At 41.4% G+C, this 19,927-nt stretch overlaps 1 protein-coding gene across 1 annotated transcript in view; it reads right to left on the reverse strand.

Moving 5' to 3' along the window:
- Positions 1-2,282: 2,282 nt before the first annotated feature.
- TM9SF3 (transmembrane 9 superfamily member 3) overlaps positions 2,283-19,927 on the reverse strand; it is a 55,326-nt gene continuing 37,681 nt past the window's right edge. The window contains exons 10-15 of the mRNA XM_075934527.1: positions 11,454-11,593; positions 8,836-8,904; positions 8,548-8,694; positions 8,082-8,165; positions 7,898-7,974; positions 2,283-4,575 (exon numbers count right to left, since the gene is read on the reverse strand). Of these exons, the coding sequence (XP_075790642.1) occupies positions 4,508-4,575; positions 7,898-7,974; positions 8,082-8,165; positions 8,548-8,694; positions 8,836-8,904; positions 11,454-11,593 (585 nt within the window). The 3' untranslated portion in view covers positions 2,283-4,507. The remainder of the gene's footprint in view (positions 4,576-7,897; positions 7,975-8,081; positions 8,166-8,547; positions 8,695-8,835; positions 8,905-11,453; positions 11,594-19,927) is intronic.

Below are 19,927 nucleotides of genomic sequence, written 5' to 3' on the forward strand. Positions count from 1 at the left end.
TGCAAATCCTTTATCCAAGTACACACTTAGCTTTAGAATATTTGAAATCTAGATTTCTTGTCGTGTGTCCTGCATTACTAAGCCCAATATTTTTAGTCTTATTTTGACCACTGATGCGGTTTGTTTGGTTTTTTTTAATTGTGCTTTGTGCAGTTTAGACAAGGAAGCTTAGCTGGCCAGTTTCAGATTCTCACACAATGCTGCAGTGTTTCAGGCTGCAAACTCTTCTTGGGAGCAAGAAAGAGAGAAACTAAAGCTTGACTACAAACTGTTTCCAGCTAAATGCAGAGAGGTTCTAATTACAGCTGATTAAAAAGCTTTTATAGAGTCTAAAAACTGAATTTAAGCTTCCTAGCTTTACACTGAATGGTTGCATTAGAAAGCACAGTTATTTGACACAGGATTTTCTCTAGTTCTTCGGCTTCAATGCCTGCCTACTCTGGTAAAAGCCTTAGACCTCCTTTTAATGCAAATCAAGCCAGGACAATGCTAATTAGTTCACCTGCCAAAGTGCTGGCCAGACACTAGAGGGAAATAAGTAGTTTCCATTCCATTGTCGAACTTCATACGAGGCCACATTTCTGCAGCACACGCTATTAGCAGCTCACAGCAGAATGGGTAGAATACACCATGTTTCTAGAAAATTAAAGTGATTAGTTAAACCAAGACACCGATGATTCCTAAGCAACAGGTCCATTAGATGATCCAAAAAGGGAGCTTTTCCTCCTACTCCGAAGCCAAGCTTTGCCTGTGACTTCCCTTCTAACCTTATGATTCTATTGCTGTGTGGAAAACCTTGAGAAAATGGAAGTTCTATAGCCTGCAAACAATAGCTTCTCTTTAGGAAGTCAAATATTTCCTGATATTATCTGGTCCTAACTCTTGGAATTATTCCTGGCAACAAGTGACTTTAGATCTAGACACATCTGCATATCACGTAACAAGTACCACCACGACCCTGGATTTTCAAAACATCCTCTACAAAGCTCTACCCAAACATGGTCACTGCACATCTTCAAATCCTTCTGCTAGAAGGCAATCTATTGTTTCATGAGCCAGTCTTTTTGCAAGGTGACCTACTGCTGAGAAAAGCATTCCTACTTGATTATAAAATTGGATGTTAGGTGCATGGGCTGACACACACAAGTAAAGATTTGAGAAATCCTCAAATTCAAAGGATGCAAGTCTTTAGTATCCTAACGTCTATTAAGTGTTGGCTAAACTACCTTGTGGCATGAAATATACTCTCCATTTACAAAACTTTCACTTGTATGCCTTGAGTAACTTCCCCACTAAAAAATGGCTACAAAATAAATACTTAAAATCTCTAACATTCTCCTTTTTCCTGTACCAAGTACTACAGCTGCATTCTATTCACGTTCCTTTCTAAATTCGAAACATTTAGTTGTATTTACCCAACACACTTGGCAGAGATGGGCTATTGCTACATATCACCCTGTAGTAAATTCAACAAAAGTCATCTGTGCTGAAACAGGAAGAGCCAAACCGAAGAGTTCCTAACAGATGGCTTGAAAGCCAATTCGAGAACTGACAAGTGGCCATGGTAGCAGAAGTATTAGCTGTAAAATCTTGATTTCATCTGCAGCAGAACAAGGATTATGTTGCCTAAGCCGAGAGCTTCCGCATCCTATTACTTGAGACAGTTCAACATGTAGCCACAGTAATGGGAGCGAATAACTTGAACAGCAACCATGATAGGACAAGCAAGTAAAAAAAAAAAAAAAAAAAATCACAGAACTGTCACCACTTTGTCTTCACATCCCTTCAGAAGCAGAAAGGCCTCTCTTCCTGGGCTAGGATAGAAACATCAAAATGCCAACGATTTAAAATGTGCAGCGCTTCTCCAGAGGAACATAAAATGAAATCATAGCTTGTGTTTCTCGGGGACTTTCCACTGTCCCTTTAGAAAGTATATGGTGCTGGCTGGATTTCTGAAGCAAATAATGCCAGAGAAAGGAAATATGCAGCATGCGAGACTGTAGCATTAAAAAAAAGTCCAACCAAAACACAACCAATTAAATAAAGTTTAAAAATTATTTTATGACATTTTTCCGATAGATGAATCATATCGCAGTACAGACCCATTAAATGCCTTTTCAAATCTTGTACCTCAGAGGGGCACTTACGTATTTGTCTTTGATAATTTATTTTCTAGACTCAGAAAAATTTATTTTTTAGATTCAGAAAAACATCCAACAGACGAGGGCTAGAAAAGTCACTAGAGGGAACAAGTACAAAAAATTCTTTGTTTAAAGTCTGTATTTTGTGAAAAAAAGTATGTTTATTAAGGCAAAATAATTGCTGACTAATTTTTTGCTCCCTTCAGAGTCAGTCTATGTGCTTTTAAACTAGAATTATCTTATGTCAAATAGCAAAATATAGCTACAACCAACTATACACTTACTTAAGATGTCACTTCTCTTTTCCTGCAAAGATCAGTTAACTATGGCCCAAAGAAATACCAGTGTGTGTGGAGAGATTATTATGGATCTGTAAGATAAAACTTCAACAGACTCTGTAGGATTTAACCTTTTTCCTCTCTCTGGACTTGGCTGTATTCTTCCTACACAGAGGAATTGTTCCATTCATTTAAACCTCACATACTTTACATAAAATATCAGTTACATGGGATGCACAATATACACAGGATGCAGAGTTTTCTAGAAATGTACCTTGTAATACACATTCCCTATTAATTTGGTTCTCCCCCTTTCAGGTGTGGAACAGTATTTTGTTCCTCAGCTCAAAACTGCATTTTCTGGATCAGATGCTATGTTCCGAACAGACAGTCTTATGAAAGACATCCCTCTACGGCAGGTGCCAAAATCCAAAGCGGACTGATTTTTAAATCTCTCATGGAAACAAATGAAGAATTTACCCCATAAAGAATCCTTCTAGTCAAGTACACTGCACAATTAGCACTCATTTGACTTAGAAATCTTAACCTTTATTTGCACATTTATATTTGTGCTCCTCTCATTCCTTCTCCCCAGTAGACTAACTAGATCAACAGATTTCCCCACAAGCATTTCGATCAAGAAGGATCTTTCTCAGCTGGCCATCTTTGGAAGTGTAGTGTATAACCCGGATGAGGCAAGCGTCCTCACATTCTGAAGCGTGGGTTTTCGAATACTTGAAAAGCACAGTGACACTGCATACAAAAACCAGCACTCAATAGTCTTGCCTTTTTAAAACAGACATTTTCAGTTGCAAACTCATCTATTTTCACAATCAGAACATTTTTGTCTGAAAAGTTTATTTTTGTTTTCTGAACACTCTAAAGCAACTGTGCTTTAGATGTTACACAAGTGTCCAGATAAGGATTAAACAAAAATTAAAATGTTCTAAATTACAAATTTAACTCCTGTAAGAGCTTTGGAAAGGAAACAGAACAGAAAGCATGACACACACACATTGTGAAGAAACCCCAACGTTTCATGCAATGGCAAGCAAGATGTAAAAAGCCACCCGAATTCACACATTTGTACACCGAATCATCAGAAAAAAGTACTCTGTAGTAAATCTGTACATCCAAATACATTTGGGATCTACACCTAAGTTACATTATTTAATGTTATATACACTTATTACCGCTTTATAATGTCTTAAGGAAAGCCTTCATTCAAACCCAAACAAAAGAAAGACTAACTTGGAAAAAAAGGAGAATCACTTTAGACATTCAGTTAAAACGTTGGTTTTGTTTTAATCTAGACCTCAAAACGTTTAATAAAAACAAACAGCATCCTCTTCTTTCAACATTTTGCTTTCTAACTGTACAGTAAATTGCACTGTCTTCAGACTGTATCTTCTTTGGATGGATTTAAGATGTAGCTGGATATTACTTTAAAGATAGATAAATAAACGGGAAGTTGGTCCAACTAGAATGATAGCTGATATATTACATGCAGGTGAGTTTAATATATCTTTAAAATTATTTTTTAGACAAATGGGTGTAGGTATAATTGATACTGCAAATGAACCAAAAGAAGCATCCAGAGTCAAAATATAAAACACACCTCTACCCTGGCAATGGCAGTGAAAACCAGAACAGTAATCTTTCTGGAACAGCATTTTTAGATACTTTAGAAATGTTAAGTACCAGGAAGACTACTAATCAAACAGTTTTAGCAGCCAAGTTTTCCTCTTTTTATTGAATGGAACAAATGCTTTAAATTAACTGTGTCCTCTTCACTGAAGAGAGCTAGCCTATTCATCTTTAATGAGCTAGGTTTTTTGGGGAAGATTAGCCATGTACTGTAGTAATGCCTACTGCATATAATCCAAGCATTTGCTGTGAACAGTTGGAGAAAGCAGTCAGTAAGAACCTAGGATCAATGAAAATAGATGTTACTTTAAGCCATCCAGAAAATGGAGACCCGCACGAGGCCCAGCGTTAAAACCCAACTCTCTTCTTGCGCTTTTTGTTATGCAAGTTCATCCCCCATTGAAAACAGTAACTGATCCATAGTTCAGTTTTCGCATTTCCTTAGTCAATTTTCACATTAGTGTAGATTTTACGAACAAAGGCACTTGTTCCCATGTAACCAATAGCTCCTGCAAAACAAAAAATAAAATGTCTATTTTAGCGGACATCTCCTAATAACTATTAACATAAAACAAATATTCTGTTCATGGTGGGGGCCATGTAAATCATTCATTCTGAAAAAAGACAATTACTTACCTGGAATGCTTGTTTTCAAACTGTATATAATTATCCACGAAGAACTCCCATAACTCTAAAGACCTACATCCATTAAACACTCTCCCTGGCCCTGATAATACAGCTGTGCCTCCTACTGCTCCTAATAATCAGTCCCTTTTCTCCACGCAAAGGGCAGAAAGCAAAACATTCCCACACCTCTGGGATGGGCGCTTTTTATTAGAAGTGAATGTTCCTTTTCTCACAGCGAAGCAGAAACAAATAGCAATGAGTATTTAAAAGGAAACTGCAAACCTGCAGTTTTCAAATTAGGAAGAGTCATGAGGTGAGAATACTTGGGCCACAGAAGTAATCAAGGGGCCGGGCATTGAGCAGGGAGGCAATTAGGGACTGAACACTACAGTGCAGTAGTAAATGACCTAACAAAACTAGACACCGAGGTGACAAGAAAGAGCTGGAACTCATCCCACAAGCAAGTTCTGCAAGAAGTGCTGCAACTCCAGCAGGCCAAATGTACAATATAAGATGGATTCACAAGGCTGAGCAAGCAGTCAGAGAACACTACACGCTCGCACCCCATACCCCCCAAACCAAAGCAGAAAAGAGGCTGGTTGACTGCTGGGGCCAACCTGCCGGGATAAGCTAAGATTACACCAAAGGTGCAAACTAGATAAGGACCAAGAGAACCACAGTCACTCAGCTAGTCTCACCCAGTCTGTGCCCCTCCTTGTCCCAGGAAGACAAAGTCAGGAGCAGAGCCATGGAGCTGAGACTGGGAGCAAAGACCTGGGCTGAAACCTGAGCCCCAGTGCTTCTCCAGCTCAAAGCACTTAGCCCTAGAAGCTCCATGGTGCAGGAGCCCTGAGCACCCTGCATCTTGGTGCCCCACAGGGCAGAAACCCCACACCACCTCCCCACAGTTGAAGCCTTTGAGTTCCCTCCCCCTGCTAGTATTCTAGGCTCCATAGTTGTATAGCATGTTTGCGGGGGCATTAAAAAGAATAAGATTGAGAATCCCTGCTTTAGAACACCAGAGATATGGGAGCACCTGACACTTACTACTTGGACCCAGATCCGGGCATAAAGGCTACTGTTTGTAATGTCTGAGTAAGAACTTCACTTACAGGTCTGATCCACCACGTGAGAAAATTTGCATTTTGGTTAGGTGGCTTTTCAAGGGACTTGTCTGAGCGCAAATAAGTTGTTTAATGGAGTAATTGTACGCAGTCCATCTCATCAGAACCGTAAACTCTCATACGTCATTAAAGCAAAAACTCAAAGGATCCAAACTGTCAGGGACACTCGAATCATTAAAAAATTCAACCCTTATTGTTCTTAATGCCACAAAACCACCAATGCAAACCAGAGTTGCAATATTGTATACACAGGAGTTAAGAAACTCTATGTAACATGTAAGTATCTGAATGTGCTATTATCCAGTGCATGTCCTCATGTGCAACTGAATGAAGCAGAGACAACATGAAGTTAGTAAGCCACAAGAGCATGAAGAATGGCTAACCAGATCAGATGACCTCTTCCCTATGCCATTTAAAGAGAGGGGATTTTAAAGTTTTAGCAGTCTCCTGCATGACAAATGCTCTGGAAGTTCTAGGGGATGCCTCGCTACCACTTTCAAAGCTCTTGTGCTCTGTAGGAAGTGATCCTGGTACCCCACAGTGTGTGAAATGTGTGTTAACTAAACACAGTCGGGAGATTCACAATTGGGATAGGTGGCCTGGATGTTGGGGGGTCCAAAACAGTCAGGTTCATGTTATTTGATTCCAACAGAATCCAGTTGTATGATGCTGCAGAAAGCCAAGTGCATAGACACTGTCCCGCCATGCACTGTCTCTCTGGATCAGCAATAAAAAGCACGCACAATTTTCTAACACACTTTGTAGCCCTGCGCAAAATGGATTGTCATCCGACTTTACTCTCAATATTCCTTCAAAGACCTAGATATCTCCTTAATACTACACCAAATACTTTTTCATGGTAACAAGAAAGCATATGAAGATTTACCCTGTCCATTTTTTTAAAACATTTTAATTACAAAAATTGATGGACGTGCTCAATGCCTGGCATTCAACATTTTAATCAGTACCAGGCTGAATGCTAAAAAAAGATTAGAGCTCAAAGGTGTATAAAAGCCTATTAAAGAAAAAATAGCTGAGAGACTGCCAGAACAGTAGGGGAACCCTGTAATGTGCCAAGGACTTCAAGAGGCAAGATGAGATTTCAGTCAGAAAAGCACTTAATTTAGAGCTGGATCACATTTCTTTGTCCTTGTAAATGTCAAGAAATCACCTTCCCATGTCTTCTAAAGACAAGAAAAAAAATTATGCTTGAAGCACCAGTGGCGGATATTGAATCTAATAGTGCCTTGACTCTGCAAATCCGTATGGATGCTGGTAACCTGTGTGAAAGTAGTCCCGCTAAAGGCAAAGGAATATTCGCATGCATCAAGAATTGTAAAGCAACACTCTAAATAGGGATAACTAAACTGTCTAGAGGCCTGCATGAATCACGTCAGTCATACTTGCAAAAATTGGAAAGAACCACTTTGCACCTTGAAAAACATGTGAGGGAAAGACCCAAAAAGCCAAGAGGTAAATATATTAAGTACATCCAGTGAATTGCTATATGAAATGCTACATTCCTATGCAAAAGTGAACTCAAACAACATCTAACAGGCAGTAAAAGATGTGGAGAAACTGAAGAAAGTTCAGAGAAGAGCAACAGAAATGATTAAAGGTCTAGAGAACATGACCTATCAGGGAAGAGGAAAAGAACTGGGTTTCTTTAGTCTGGAAAAGAGACAACTGAGGGGACAGACATGATACCTTCTTAGATACCTGAAAACTGCTGTTACAAGGAGAAGGGAGAAAAATTATTCTCCTTAACCTCTGAGGACAAGAAGCAATGGGCTTAAATTGCAGCATGGGCAGTTTAGGTTGGACATCAGGAAAAACTTCTTGTCAGGGTGGCTAAGCACTGGAATCAACTGCCTTGGGAGATTGTGGAATCCCCATCATTCCAGATGTTTAAGAGCTAGTATAAAATGAAAGAAACCAAGCATACAGCTAGAAAAGTAGAAGGTGTTTTCCAAAATAGCGTATTTTCTTTTATGCGACCTACTTTGTAAATAATTTTACTTTTGTATTTTGAATCTAGTGACAGCTGTGAATTTATAATATACGTGTATTTTGAACTTACCACACATTATCCCCAAGGCTGTGCTAAATACCGCCATATAACCGAAGTAAAATGATGTTTGAAACAAGCCATACATTCTGAAATAAAAAGGACAGCAATTTAGATCATGCCATTTTTCTGTAGTTTCTCAATATACAAAACATTTGACCTAACTTATGAAGTACAAAATACAGCCACCACTTACTTTGTTTTGAAAAAGTAGTAGTAAAAGGAGTACATGTAAACATAGATTGCCGTTGATGCAGCAGAAAGAAAGCTCGTCCACTGCCTGAAAAAACACATATGAGCCTGTCACTAGACCAGACATGAACCAAACAAACAAAAAAATTCCCCCACAAAATACACGGTACAGGAGAAATCTGCAGTAGGGAAAAAAAAATCTACTTTCTCTAAGCACGTGCTTCACGTGAAAAGCAAGCTTCCAGGAAAATATTTGTCACTAATATAAAATACAGATTCGCTTCGGGTTTTTTTATTTATACAACTAATTCATACCCTAACATCAGAACATGCTTGTTATGAAAGGGATTTAAAAAAATCCACTTGTGTTTAGGGAAACTTTACTCAATAGGGAAAGTCTCTTGCAAGTCTGTACTATACTTCTGAGATATCCTAGTAATGCACTATTTATGAACAAAAATGGTACTTACCACCTGTAATCCTCTGCATTTAGCAGGAAGTACGTACATACAATAGTCACACAGACTGTCACAATGCAGAGGATAACCAGCACCAACATCATGAAGCCATAAACATAGTAGATCTTGTAAGCCCAGAATGAAGTGAAAATAAAATACCTAAGTGGAATTGAATGAAACAAGACAACTTTACTATGTAAAGTTTTACTATGTACCTTTTTAGCAGTTTCAACTGACCAGGCATAATTTATGTACTACAAATAGCTGACATAATTCCATGCAAAAACGGCAAACACTCACATTTCAATGAAAATTGATCCAAAAGGGAGGATTCCTCCTAGGCAAACAATAACAGCTGGTTCCATGAACCTGCAAAGTAATGGACGTAGCAATCAATGATGACATTACATACATTTTTCTATTTCATTAATAAAGATATCCAAGACAAATAGTGGAACACTTAAGCCCCCCAAAAAATACATTAAAGGCACCTATTCTGACACACACTCTGCCTGAGTCCCTCTAAATTCACTGTATTTAAAAATAAAATAATCTGAGATTTCTAAAACACGTGAGACTCGTCCCACCATTCCTGAAGACTGACACATCTGTATTACAGAACCCCATTTATTTAAGCTGGGCTTTGGACCACTACTTGGTAAAGATACTGAGTGCCTAGCAGCTCCAAATGAAGTCAATGGAACCTTACTGCTTTTGAACATGTAACCTCTTATTTAGGAGCCTGATTACAATCACCTTCTTCTTTTAAAAAAAACCAACCTTACCCATAATACATACTAATGCAACAAAGCCTCAAGATCCCTGTGATGTAATATACGTAAAATAATTCTGAAATGGAAAACTATCTACCATCGTATGCAGTAGCTGTCAGTCCTAGGACATTAGAGAGGCAAGGTGGGTGAGGCGCTCCCTCCCTCTCTCTCTCTCTCTCTCTCTCGTTTTTCCTGACAGACAAGAGAATGTTCCTGCCGCGTGACAGAACGTCGTCATCACGTCATCAACAGGCTCTCTCAGCAGCATGCAAGTGGCAGCGGGGGTGGGGGGGTAAGGCAAACGTAGTGAGCAGAGGGCACAGCCCCTAGTATCTTTTAGTGAACCAATTTCTGTTGCTCAGTCACAGAGCCATTCTCCAGATCTGGGAGGGGTACTGAGTGAGTGTCTCAGCTACATGCAAAATCCTGTTCAGCATAAGCAGCACATATTGTAAGGGATCACTCAAGGTGCTCATTTACACCTCTTTTTGTCCTAGGACTGCAGGTGTTTACGGGCGACTCTACCGTAAAGAAGTTATCGTATATGCTATATACTTATGCTAAATGATCTGTTCCTAGCATTTCGCTGGGATGCTCACTCACAGTACCTTTCCCAGACTTGAAGAAGAGCTCTGTATGGCTCGAAAACTTGTCTTTCACCAACAGGAGCTGGTCCAATAAAAGATATTACCTCCCCCACCTTGTCTGTCTAAGTGCTCTCTGTGTAAGTTACCTATATATTTTAGCAAGTCTGCTCTGCGGACACTTATCACACAATGGTAATGTGGTTCAGGCACAGGAATAAGAATCAGATAGTCTGGATTTATTTCCATCTCTGCCACAGATAAGTGTTGTGGCCATAGGCAAATCAGAGATTTGTGTCCCTCTTTCCATAACATGGGAATGACATCTTCCCAAGGGCATCATGAGGCTTTATAGTTTCATTTTCAAAACCTGAGTAGTGACTGCTGTGTACATATAATAGAAATTAAATTTGTGTCAGAGTGATCAAGCATCTACATAATTAATACTGATAAGGAAAATACTTTACAAAGAAAGGGGTATATATAGTTCAGTATTTTTAGAATTTTACAAAGCGATAGTGACAACACGCCATGCACTGATATACGGCTGAAATAAATACTCAGCATCTGTAGATGCAACTATTGCTCACCAGAGGTGACCTCTTCATATTACTCACACTGAAGCTGAATCTAGCTAGAAGGATTTGGGGTGACTTAATTTGTTGCTTTTTTCATTACTTATAGGGAGACTTATTTAAGTTGATGGTCCCACAATTTTATCTTCAATAGAAATATCTTATTTCTTTTTCTCACTGTAACCCAGAAAAATCCATCCGCTTTCCAAGACATGGGCTGCAGTATAAATCAAACCCCAGCTTCTCAACCGAGAAGCATGCCCTTAACTCAAGACACTAGATTTTCTGGAGGGTGTAGGTGTAGCACATTTCTCCACCTCCTTTGTTTTGATGACCCCCCTCTTCTGAGAGGAATGAAATCAGTAAAATACATCCTTATTTCCATAACCGGTCACCTACTCACTACATATAACCAAGCAGGGCAAGAAGATTGCATTCAGGGTATGCCCGCCACAAGCTAAAAAAGTCTTTTTTGGAATTAAATATTCCTTTATATGTACATAAATAAGCAATGTTTATGCACAGTACCAGTTTGATGGCCCAGAGACTCCTTTTACCTATAAGCAGGCAACAGCAATGCAAGCTTCCCCCAACAATATCCTTCAAAGGGGTCAGCCCTAGCTGGGAGAAACCCACCTCTAAGGATGAAGCTAGTTCAATCTCCAGAGTCCCTAAATCTGTCAGAAGTGCTGAGGAGAGGACTTGCATTTCTAGGCACACCCATCTAGCTGGAACTGGATTGGGACCACAAACCACTGACTTCAAGTTGAAAGCTTTCACATCCTTACCCACCCAATCACTTTAAAGAGATACTTTAATGCTGACATTTAAATAGGTTCCCTGAGGAGATTTTTCCTGCACGAGTCTTGAACTAAATATACATTTAAAGGCTACTCCAGAATTTTGAATGATGCCACTACTTCAAAAAGAATTTTAAACACATTTAAGTTTGAGCGAATACACAACATATAAGTTCTTTTCTTTACCATTTTTTCTCTGGTATTGGACGAGGCACTGCATTGACACGACAAGGAAAGTTGGGCTGGCCTGAAAGATTTCGGCCAAGAATTGTACCAACAAGGTTCAATGGAAGAATAACAAAGAAACAGATACAGCATACTGCAACCTGTAAATCAAATAAACAGGGGTATGAGATCACAGAAAAGGAAAAAGATCTATGAAGTCACAAGGCCCAATTATGTATGTTATACCAATACTGAATCATACTCCTAACTATAAAACATTAGCCAATGATGCAAACTACTTTGACTGTTGAGATGCAATGTTTGTGTTTATTCCAAGAAAAACCTAGCAGAAGTTACTAAAAGAAAAAATGTACATTAGTAAAATATTGTATCTGAAAATATTAATCAGTTTGTTATGTTTGTAAAAAGATTGGAACAAATTTATAGCACCTTGTTCACTCTAACCATAATAAGCAGAAGTTAGTTTGTACACTAAAGAATTGGAACCTTTAGCATTGATTATGCTTTGCAGTATAAGAATTCAAAGTCTCTGATTATGAAAAGTTAATACCACCAACTCTGGCTGATATTACCTAGCTGATAACTAGCAACGTGTGGAAAAAGTTAAACATAAAATCTGCTTACAACACTCTTGATCTCTAAAGGTCTTCCAACCCCTTCCCCCCGCCCCCCACCAAAACTGACACCTGGGGCCCAATTTTCTGAACTTTACATACAAATGATCAGACAAGTTACTATTTGCATCAGAGGGGTAGCCGTATTCATTTGTAACTATAAAAACAACTAGCAGAACTGTGGCACCTCAGAGACAAACACATTTATTAGGTCATGAGCTTTCGTGAGGAGAAAAACCACTTCATCAGCTGAACTGGAGTTGAAATTACCGCATTCAGGGTATTTAGGACTTTAAAAGAAGTTACCTGTCAATTGTAGGACTAGTGTTAACGAAGCTTATGAGGTCAGAATGGATGTGCTTCATTCACAGCATTTGATGTGAAGATGCGAATATCAAAGGTGAAGAAATTGCCTCTATAGTGTATTAACCAGTTAAGATCTTTATTCAAGACTAAGTTGGTAGTGTTGAACTTGTAATGTGAATGAACTCCAGTTCAGCTCTCTCTCTCTCTAATTGGGTGATGAGATTCTTTTGAAGGATGGCTACTTTTAAATCCATTACTGAATGTCCAGGAGGTTAAAATGTTCCCCTACAGGTTTGTATGTGTTCCCATTCCTGATGGCTGTTTTGTGCCCATTTATCCTTTGGCACAGAGACTATATGGTTTGATCAATGTACATGGCGGAAGGGCATTGCTAGCACTTGATTGTACCCATCATGTTAGTGGATGAGCCCCTATGTGGTTAGGTCCTGTGATGAGGGAAAGCTGAAAGAATTGGGCTTGTTTAGTTTAGAATAGCAAAGACTGAGAAGGGACATGATCGCGGTTTTCAAGTATCTACAAGTGGACAGAGTTGGCAACAGGGTTTGTTGCAGGGATAGGTTCCCGGCTGAGTGTTTCTGTAGTGTTTTGTTTGTGGCTGCTCATAACTATTTGCATGTGCCATTTACCCACAGAGTAAATACATGTACAAATTAGGTGCATAATTGCACATACATAATGAAGAACAATCATGGCTTTTATTCTGCCCCATTCCAATGCAGTGTGCCTCCGTCTGGTTAACTGGGAGGTATATGGAACTGTGACGGGGCAGTATCGCCCCCCACCGCAACTCCCACCGAGCAGGCGTTGCTCGGCATCCGGCCAGAGGCAGCCCGGCGCTGCACGGCATGCTCCTGTGCCGTGCCGGGTCCGACGGGGCCGGCTGATCCGCCGGCGAGGAGTCCACAGCGCGGCGGCAGGAGCTGGGACAGCATGGAGGAGTTCGCCCGCCCAGGCAGACGCGTGTGCCAGGAAAACGGTGGCGGGGACGGGTAGCCCCGCCCCCGCCTAAGCGGATGACGTCAGGTAGGGCGTAAGCGGCGGGATGCTTAAAAACGCCGCCGCCATGCAAAAGGAGGGGGTCACGCCGCGAGTGGGTGGCGGCGGACTCTGTGAGGGTCCTAACTGGCCAGCGGGGCCGATCTGCGGACGGCGGAGTGAAGCAACTCTGCCAGCCTGTCGGCCAAAGGCAAGGTGAGCCCCTGGCGAGACTGGTACCGCCAGGGACGGGGAAAGGAAGTAGCCCAGGACAGAGCCATTTTTAGGCTGGTGTGCTGACGTGTTACGGCGGGATGCCCTGTCAGCCGGACCAGAGCTAGACGGTTCCGCGTCCTTAGGGCCCTGGGCTGGAGCCTGTGAGCGGGGGCGGGCCCGGGCCCCCCTTTCCCCGCCCCGCGGATAGCAGGAGAAACCGAGGTTGAAAAAACCCCACAACGACCTGTAACAAGCACGCAAGGGTGACGCTTAAGGCTGCCCGCCCCTGTAACAGGGGCCGGGCCGGGGTACAGTCGGGTGAGACTGGTACAGGGACCGAGGAGGTAGAAGAGGTCTCCTCTGGTATTGTGGCCTTTTCCATTATGGTTAATCTGCCAGTCTGAGAGTAAAGATAAGCAAGCTGCCTTTGCTGGTACTGACATTGGTAGGGCTCCTCGAAAGGGGTTAGGACATACACGTCTAGTGACCTCACAGTAGCTATCAAGTCTTTGAAGAAGTGGAGCACTTTGTCAACCCTTGTATTGAAGATCTCCACCCCCTTGAGTGGGAGGTGCTGGGTGAGATCTTGGAACCTCCTAACACCCCCATGACTAATAGCCTGAGGCTTGTTACATGGACACAGACATGCCAGAAACACCCATGGCTGCCTACAGGCCTCTTCTGGTAACCATCTGAATTTCTTTAATAATCTCCCTGATCTCTTTCACAAAGTTCTGTGGCACAGAATAGGAGTCACCCAGCCCTATGTTAGGAAATTATACTGGACAAGCTTTGCCACCCACTGTGTTGTGCCTGAATGTGGGGGGTCAGGTATGCTCCTTGTTGATTTCAAGTTCTCCTGCATGGCTGCAGCTAATAAAAAGGCTGAATTCAGGTGGGAATAAAGTTTTCCAAATTTCTTGGGGCACCTGATAGTGTTCTTGCACCCATCTGGACAAGGAATGGTGCTGACCAGAGTTTTAGCCAGCTCTAGTATGGCCTCATTAACGGGGAGAGCCATCCTGGCTGGTGCTGATAGGGTCAAGATGCGATACCATCCAGTTTATGAAAGCTCTCCTACAACACCATCTCTACGTCCAGGGTCTCCACAGTGCACACCAGGAGAGCCTAAAGCGGCGTGATACAACCACCTTACTGGGTGATGACTATTCTTCCTTTGAAACTCGGGGTATTCTTTTGCTATTCCCATCTCCTGAGAGGCCAGTGATCTAGGAAGTGCTGTTACCAGGGAGCTTCCATTCTTCCAAGATCGGCAGGAAGATCTGCTTTGGGACTCGAGAGAATGGCCGCCACTAAGACCCTTCACTGGGCAACGTGGCACATTTAATGTTTTCAGCCCACGTGTGCTGGCCATCCCATCACCAGTCAGGTTTCCACTGAGTTGGCATCTTGCAAGAGAGGGATGCCAAATACCAACCCTCAGATTGCTCTTACAAGGCAGACGAGGCACATTCCTGCTCAACACCAGGGAGTGGAGTGAATGGTGGTGTCCTGTGGCAATAGGCCAAGCATCAGCCCCCTGGCGAAGAAGTCTCTGGCGGGGGTCTAGGTAAATCCAGAAGGGCACAGACTGAACTTGCAATTAGTGCATTAAGTCAGTGCTGGTTTGCTGAACATCATTTCTACTTCAGCAGAAGATTTCAGGCACTCTCTTTGGAAGAGTCCTGTTTCTCCCTCTCCTTCAGGATTGTTTACCCCAGCATTGGAGACATGTCTGACCTCCGACTGGTGGTGCCTTCTGTTCTCATCCTTATGTTGGGGGCCCAGTTCTGATTCCGGAAGGTGTCAGTGCTAGGAGTGCTGATGTTGAGACTGGTGCCATTTCACGAGGCCCCAGTGTAGTGACAGGAACCCTGGTCTCGGTGGTGAGGTTGTCAATGTAGCTAGAACAGATTGGATGGTGCTCTCTTTCCTGTCACTGCTGGACATTAGGGTCTGCTGTCTGCTCAAAGGAGCACTGACTGAAGACGGCCCATGTTATTTGGAGGCAGTAGTCTCCTCCACGTCCGAGAGAACAAGCATAGATTTCAGCCTTGCATCCCCTGAGTTCTGGTCCTGGAGAAGTATTTACATACCATAAACAATGAGAACACGCCTCCCCAAAGAGATAAGGCATTGACTATGCCCATTGACCAGGAGGAGAAGACCATCATAGTCAGACAGGATTTAAACCCCGAGGATTTGGAGTCTGCCATACCCGTAGGCCCGAGGAACCTACCCCTGCTATATAAGGAACATCCACCTTAAAGTAAAGAAAGAACACGGGGATGAAGAGAGATTCCTTTCCAAAGTCTGGAAACAGATGTGATTTTAAGGTCAATAGCAGTAGTGTGTTGAGCACTCCCCGGGTTCTGCCTTGCTGTCCCGGGTGAGAAGACTAAAAGGATGAGCAGATGCAGCTACTCAGTCCTTTATGCCTTTGCACGGAGGCAAAAGACGGCACACGGAGCATGTGCAATCATAAGGCACTGCTAGCAAGGGTCTGGCCTTGCGCACATGCTCACTACAGTGGATGCGCAGCGACACGCTTGCTACTTTGCTTCGCTATCGTTTTAACGGTAAGGGATTCTGCAGGTGTGCAGTGATTTGCGTCTGAATTATCGGATGTCAGAATTAGGCCCTAAACATGAATTCAAACAAAGTATATTTCATTACAGTCAAATAAGGTGAATTCAAAGGCCAATTTTAAATAGGTACCATTTACTGTAACTGCTAATCCTGCTTTCCAGACAGAAATGTCAATGCGGACAAAAATCTAGACTAATTACTTGTGTTAAGAACACTCACGTTAGTTCCAAAAAAAATTTTACTACTGTATTTTCTTCAACTAAAGATATCCATTATATAAACAGTGTTTTGACTTATTCTCCTAGTTTCAGTTGCCACAGGCCAGATCTTCTGTAACAGCAGTCTACTCTAGATGTGATTTTTAAGGGAGAATTCATTATCACATTGCTCACAGCAGAATGTGTACCATTTAATTTTTCATGTTTGAAAAGAAACATTGTCGAGGGGGACATAATTCATGTACTAGCTCTACGGGCTTCATATTTTCTGGCAGCTGTAGCTTAAACTTCATTCAAAGACGATAATTACATTTTTTATGGGCATATCAAATATTAAATTGCCACTGGAAGGTGATGGTGTCCTGACTGCTGAATACAGAAAGGATGAACATAATAAAAACTGTCAAGAAAGATCAATCCTCTTTCTTTGGTGTCAGATACCAAAGCTACACGCCGGAGAACACAGGACTCTTCCCCCTGAGGGAGGGTATGCAGAAGATACTGAATTTTTACAGCAATGCCGTTTCACATGCTTACAACCAGGACAAATGAACGAATATACAGAACAGTAAACGACAGTGGTACCAAAGCTAAAATGTTTGTAGCACATGAACAACGTTACCTGTGCCTTGATTACAACCCGACCTGTTAAAAACTGAGCTAAAAGCATTACACTATGTCCACGCTGCCAGTAAGTGGGGTTTTCAAACTGAGTTAAGCTAGCTTGATGAAAAAGGCACCTTTCCTCTAATCTAGACAAAGCCTGAGGAATGTAAATACTAAAGGCTCAATCCCACAAGGATTCACTTGTGCAGAATCTCACTCATCATTTCGTCTCGTAGGGCCATCTTGGAATAAACACCTAAACTCTTTTCAGAGTCACAGTAACATCCATCATTGTTACTGCTACAAACATGAAGTTCGACACTGGGCAGTCAGTTTCCACACTTCTTTAGAGGCTAGCAGGAAGCAGACTTTATCCCTCTCCTTACATACTGTAGGTTTAATAGAAGTGCCCTAAGATTTCTCTTTCCCTCTAAAAACCAGTTCTATTAGCCGATAAAAATTCAATAGCTCACTGATTACTCCAGTGAAGTTTCTAATCCACAATTCACTCCTACCAAAAGTCTGCAAAATAAAGGGAGGTTTATCACCGTACAGCAATGATGACTTGAACATAAGATCATAAAACCTAGAGATTATTATAATTACCGTGTATATTAACCCTACACACCCATTACATGACCCTCCAAGACCCCATTCTCAACTGCGTTGGCACAGACATTTCCCTGATCATAAAATGAAAAAGAGATGAATAGCACTAGACCAAAACATCAATGCAGGTGGAATTCCCTTCCATCAGCATTCCTAAATGCCTAATCAGAATACGAATGAGAAATGCAATATGGAGGGTGCTTGCTCAGCAGTAAAACACAGCCTCTTTGCATGTCACAGACCAATGCTGTAAACCTTTCTGACACTGTTGGATAAGACTGGTAGATCAGCACAGAAAACCAATATTCCATTTTAGCATAAACTGATTAACACTCACAGCACAAAAATTAAAATTCTCAATCTTGCTCCTTAAAAAGACAGATTGAAAGTGATTCAATGGATGCACAAATCAACACACATTTAATTATATATTACATTGACTAGCCGTAGGTTTTAAAATAAAGGTGGCATTAAGGTTCTTGTTCTAAATTTGTTAATATAATTTTTCCTATTGTCAATATTCTATGATAAATTTCTGTAGACCTGTTGACTGAAAAACAGTAGAGCTTCTTTTAAACCACATCCTTCAGTTTGTTACTTCCATTCTTCACTTTGACACTCATTTTTGAGCAATCTAGAGTACACATTGATTTTCACAGCAGTCCTAACAGTATTTACAAAAGCGAGTTGTGACATGATCTTGCAAGTTTTATTTTACTATAGATTTAAAGTGAAGAAGTCAAAGGGCAGCTCAAATAGCCTAACTGTTATCGTACGTTAAATGTTCAGACAGTGGAAAGCCAAAATATAATTTTAAAGGTATACTAATACAATGTTTTATCTTAGGGCTAACTACGGATACTGCATGGGACACAAACTTTTCTTTATTTTGAATCCCTCTCAGGCACTGGAGCGGTTTCCAAATCCATTTGGAACATGAACTCGATATCCACAATCAAGTGCTTTTTCTTACATTCGTCTCAAGGATTATTTCAGAGCTACTTGTACATGAAAAAAAATTTGTTTTTTGAGAAAAGATTTGAGAGATGGCTCTGCAAAAAGCAAAAGCAGATCCATCCCATCCATAGGATGGTTTGGGAGCAAGCGCCCTGGGCCCCACTCATTGAGGGGGAGCCTCGTGCTTCATAGGCATGTGGAAGCGTGGTGTCAAAGGCTGCTGGGGATAAGCAGGGGACCCGGCGCTGGCAGTAGGGGTCGAGCTGGTCCCTGCATTCACCGGCAGCAGTGGGAAGCGGAGCAACCTGGCCCCAGTAGGCTCTCACCCCCTGGCTCCTAGTGTCGCTCGGAGGAGAGGTTTAGGGGTGGAGGGAGGGTTGCCCCAGGCACTCTCCTAGGGACAGCCTTGAGGAAAAGTCAGCATGATGAATCAGATTTTAGATTAATAACTTTCATTTTTAAAGTGCAAAACACATGCATCTGAACTGCAAGGCCTTTGGAATGAGAAGAGCCATCTCTCGGTCAAAACAGTCCAGGAAACAATCTTATTCTACAGGTTATTTTACTTCATCATGGTGGCTTAGAAATGGCTTTCAACTGGACTGAATTGTGTTGTACCTGACATAAGAAAAACCCTGAAAATCTGCGAATATCTGCTTTATATCCGCGGATGTCAAGGGGGAGACTTTTGGAACTCATTTTTGCGGATACAGGTATATAAATTTTGTATTTGCATAAGGCTTGACTTACAAGTAGCCTGCTATTTTTAGGAATAAACAGGTCACCATCTTTCAATTTTATTCCAAGAATTCAGCTATAACTAGGACATGTTTACAAAATAATAAATGCCCCACAAAAACACAGAGTTGCTGTTAAAAAGACAGGTTACCCAATGAGCACTTACAACACACTCAGCAGTTGTGAATCTCTTAAAGTAATTAAGACAAGCATCATACCAAAAGCTATATTCTGTTTGACATCATCTCAAAGAGCAAATAAATCCATAATTAAGCTTGATTTAGGACACACAACTGGCTCCCTCACATGTGAAGCAGTTATGTCATTGATTTCATTTTTCCTGTGACATGTAATACTAATGATCTCTTGAAGGGGATGATTTTTCTCTTCAATAGCATATATTTTCAGGGTGTTTAGTTTAATCTAGGCTCCCTGCTATGTCGCCCCACCCCCCAAACACAACTCCTTCACTTGAGAATTCCCTTTCGTGAAAGAAGCTGGGTGAAAATACATGGCAGTGCTGTTGTGTTACAAATGTGGAACAGAACTTGACTCATTGGCTTAGCTAAGAAAAAGTTCCAGAGCAGGCTAGTTCTCTCAACATGGCAGGAGGCAATCATGTCCC

This window comes from Pelodiscus sinensis, chromosome 8 (genome assembly GCF_049634645.1).
Source record: "Pelodiscus sinensis isolate JC-2024 chromosome 8, ASM4963464v1, whole genome shotgun sequence".
In the NCBI taxonomy this organism is placed as follows: Eukaryota; Metazoa; Chordata; order Testudines; family Trionychidae; genus Pelodiscus; species Pelodiscus sinensis.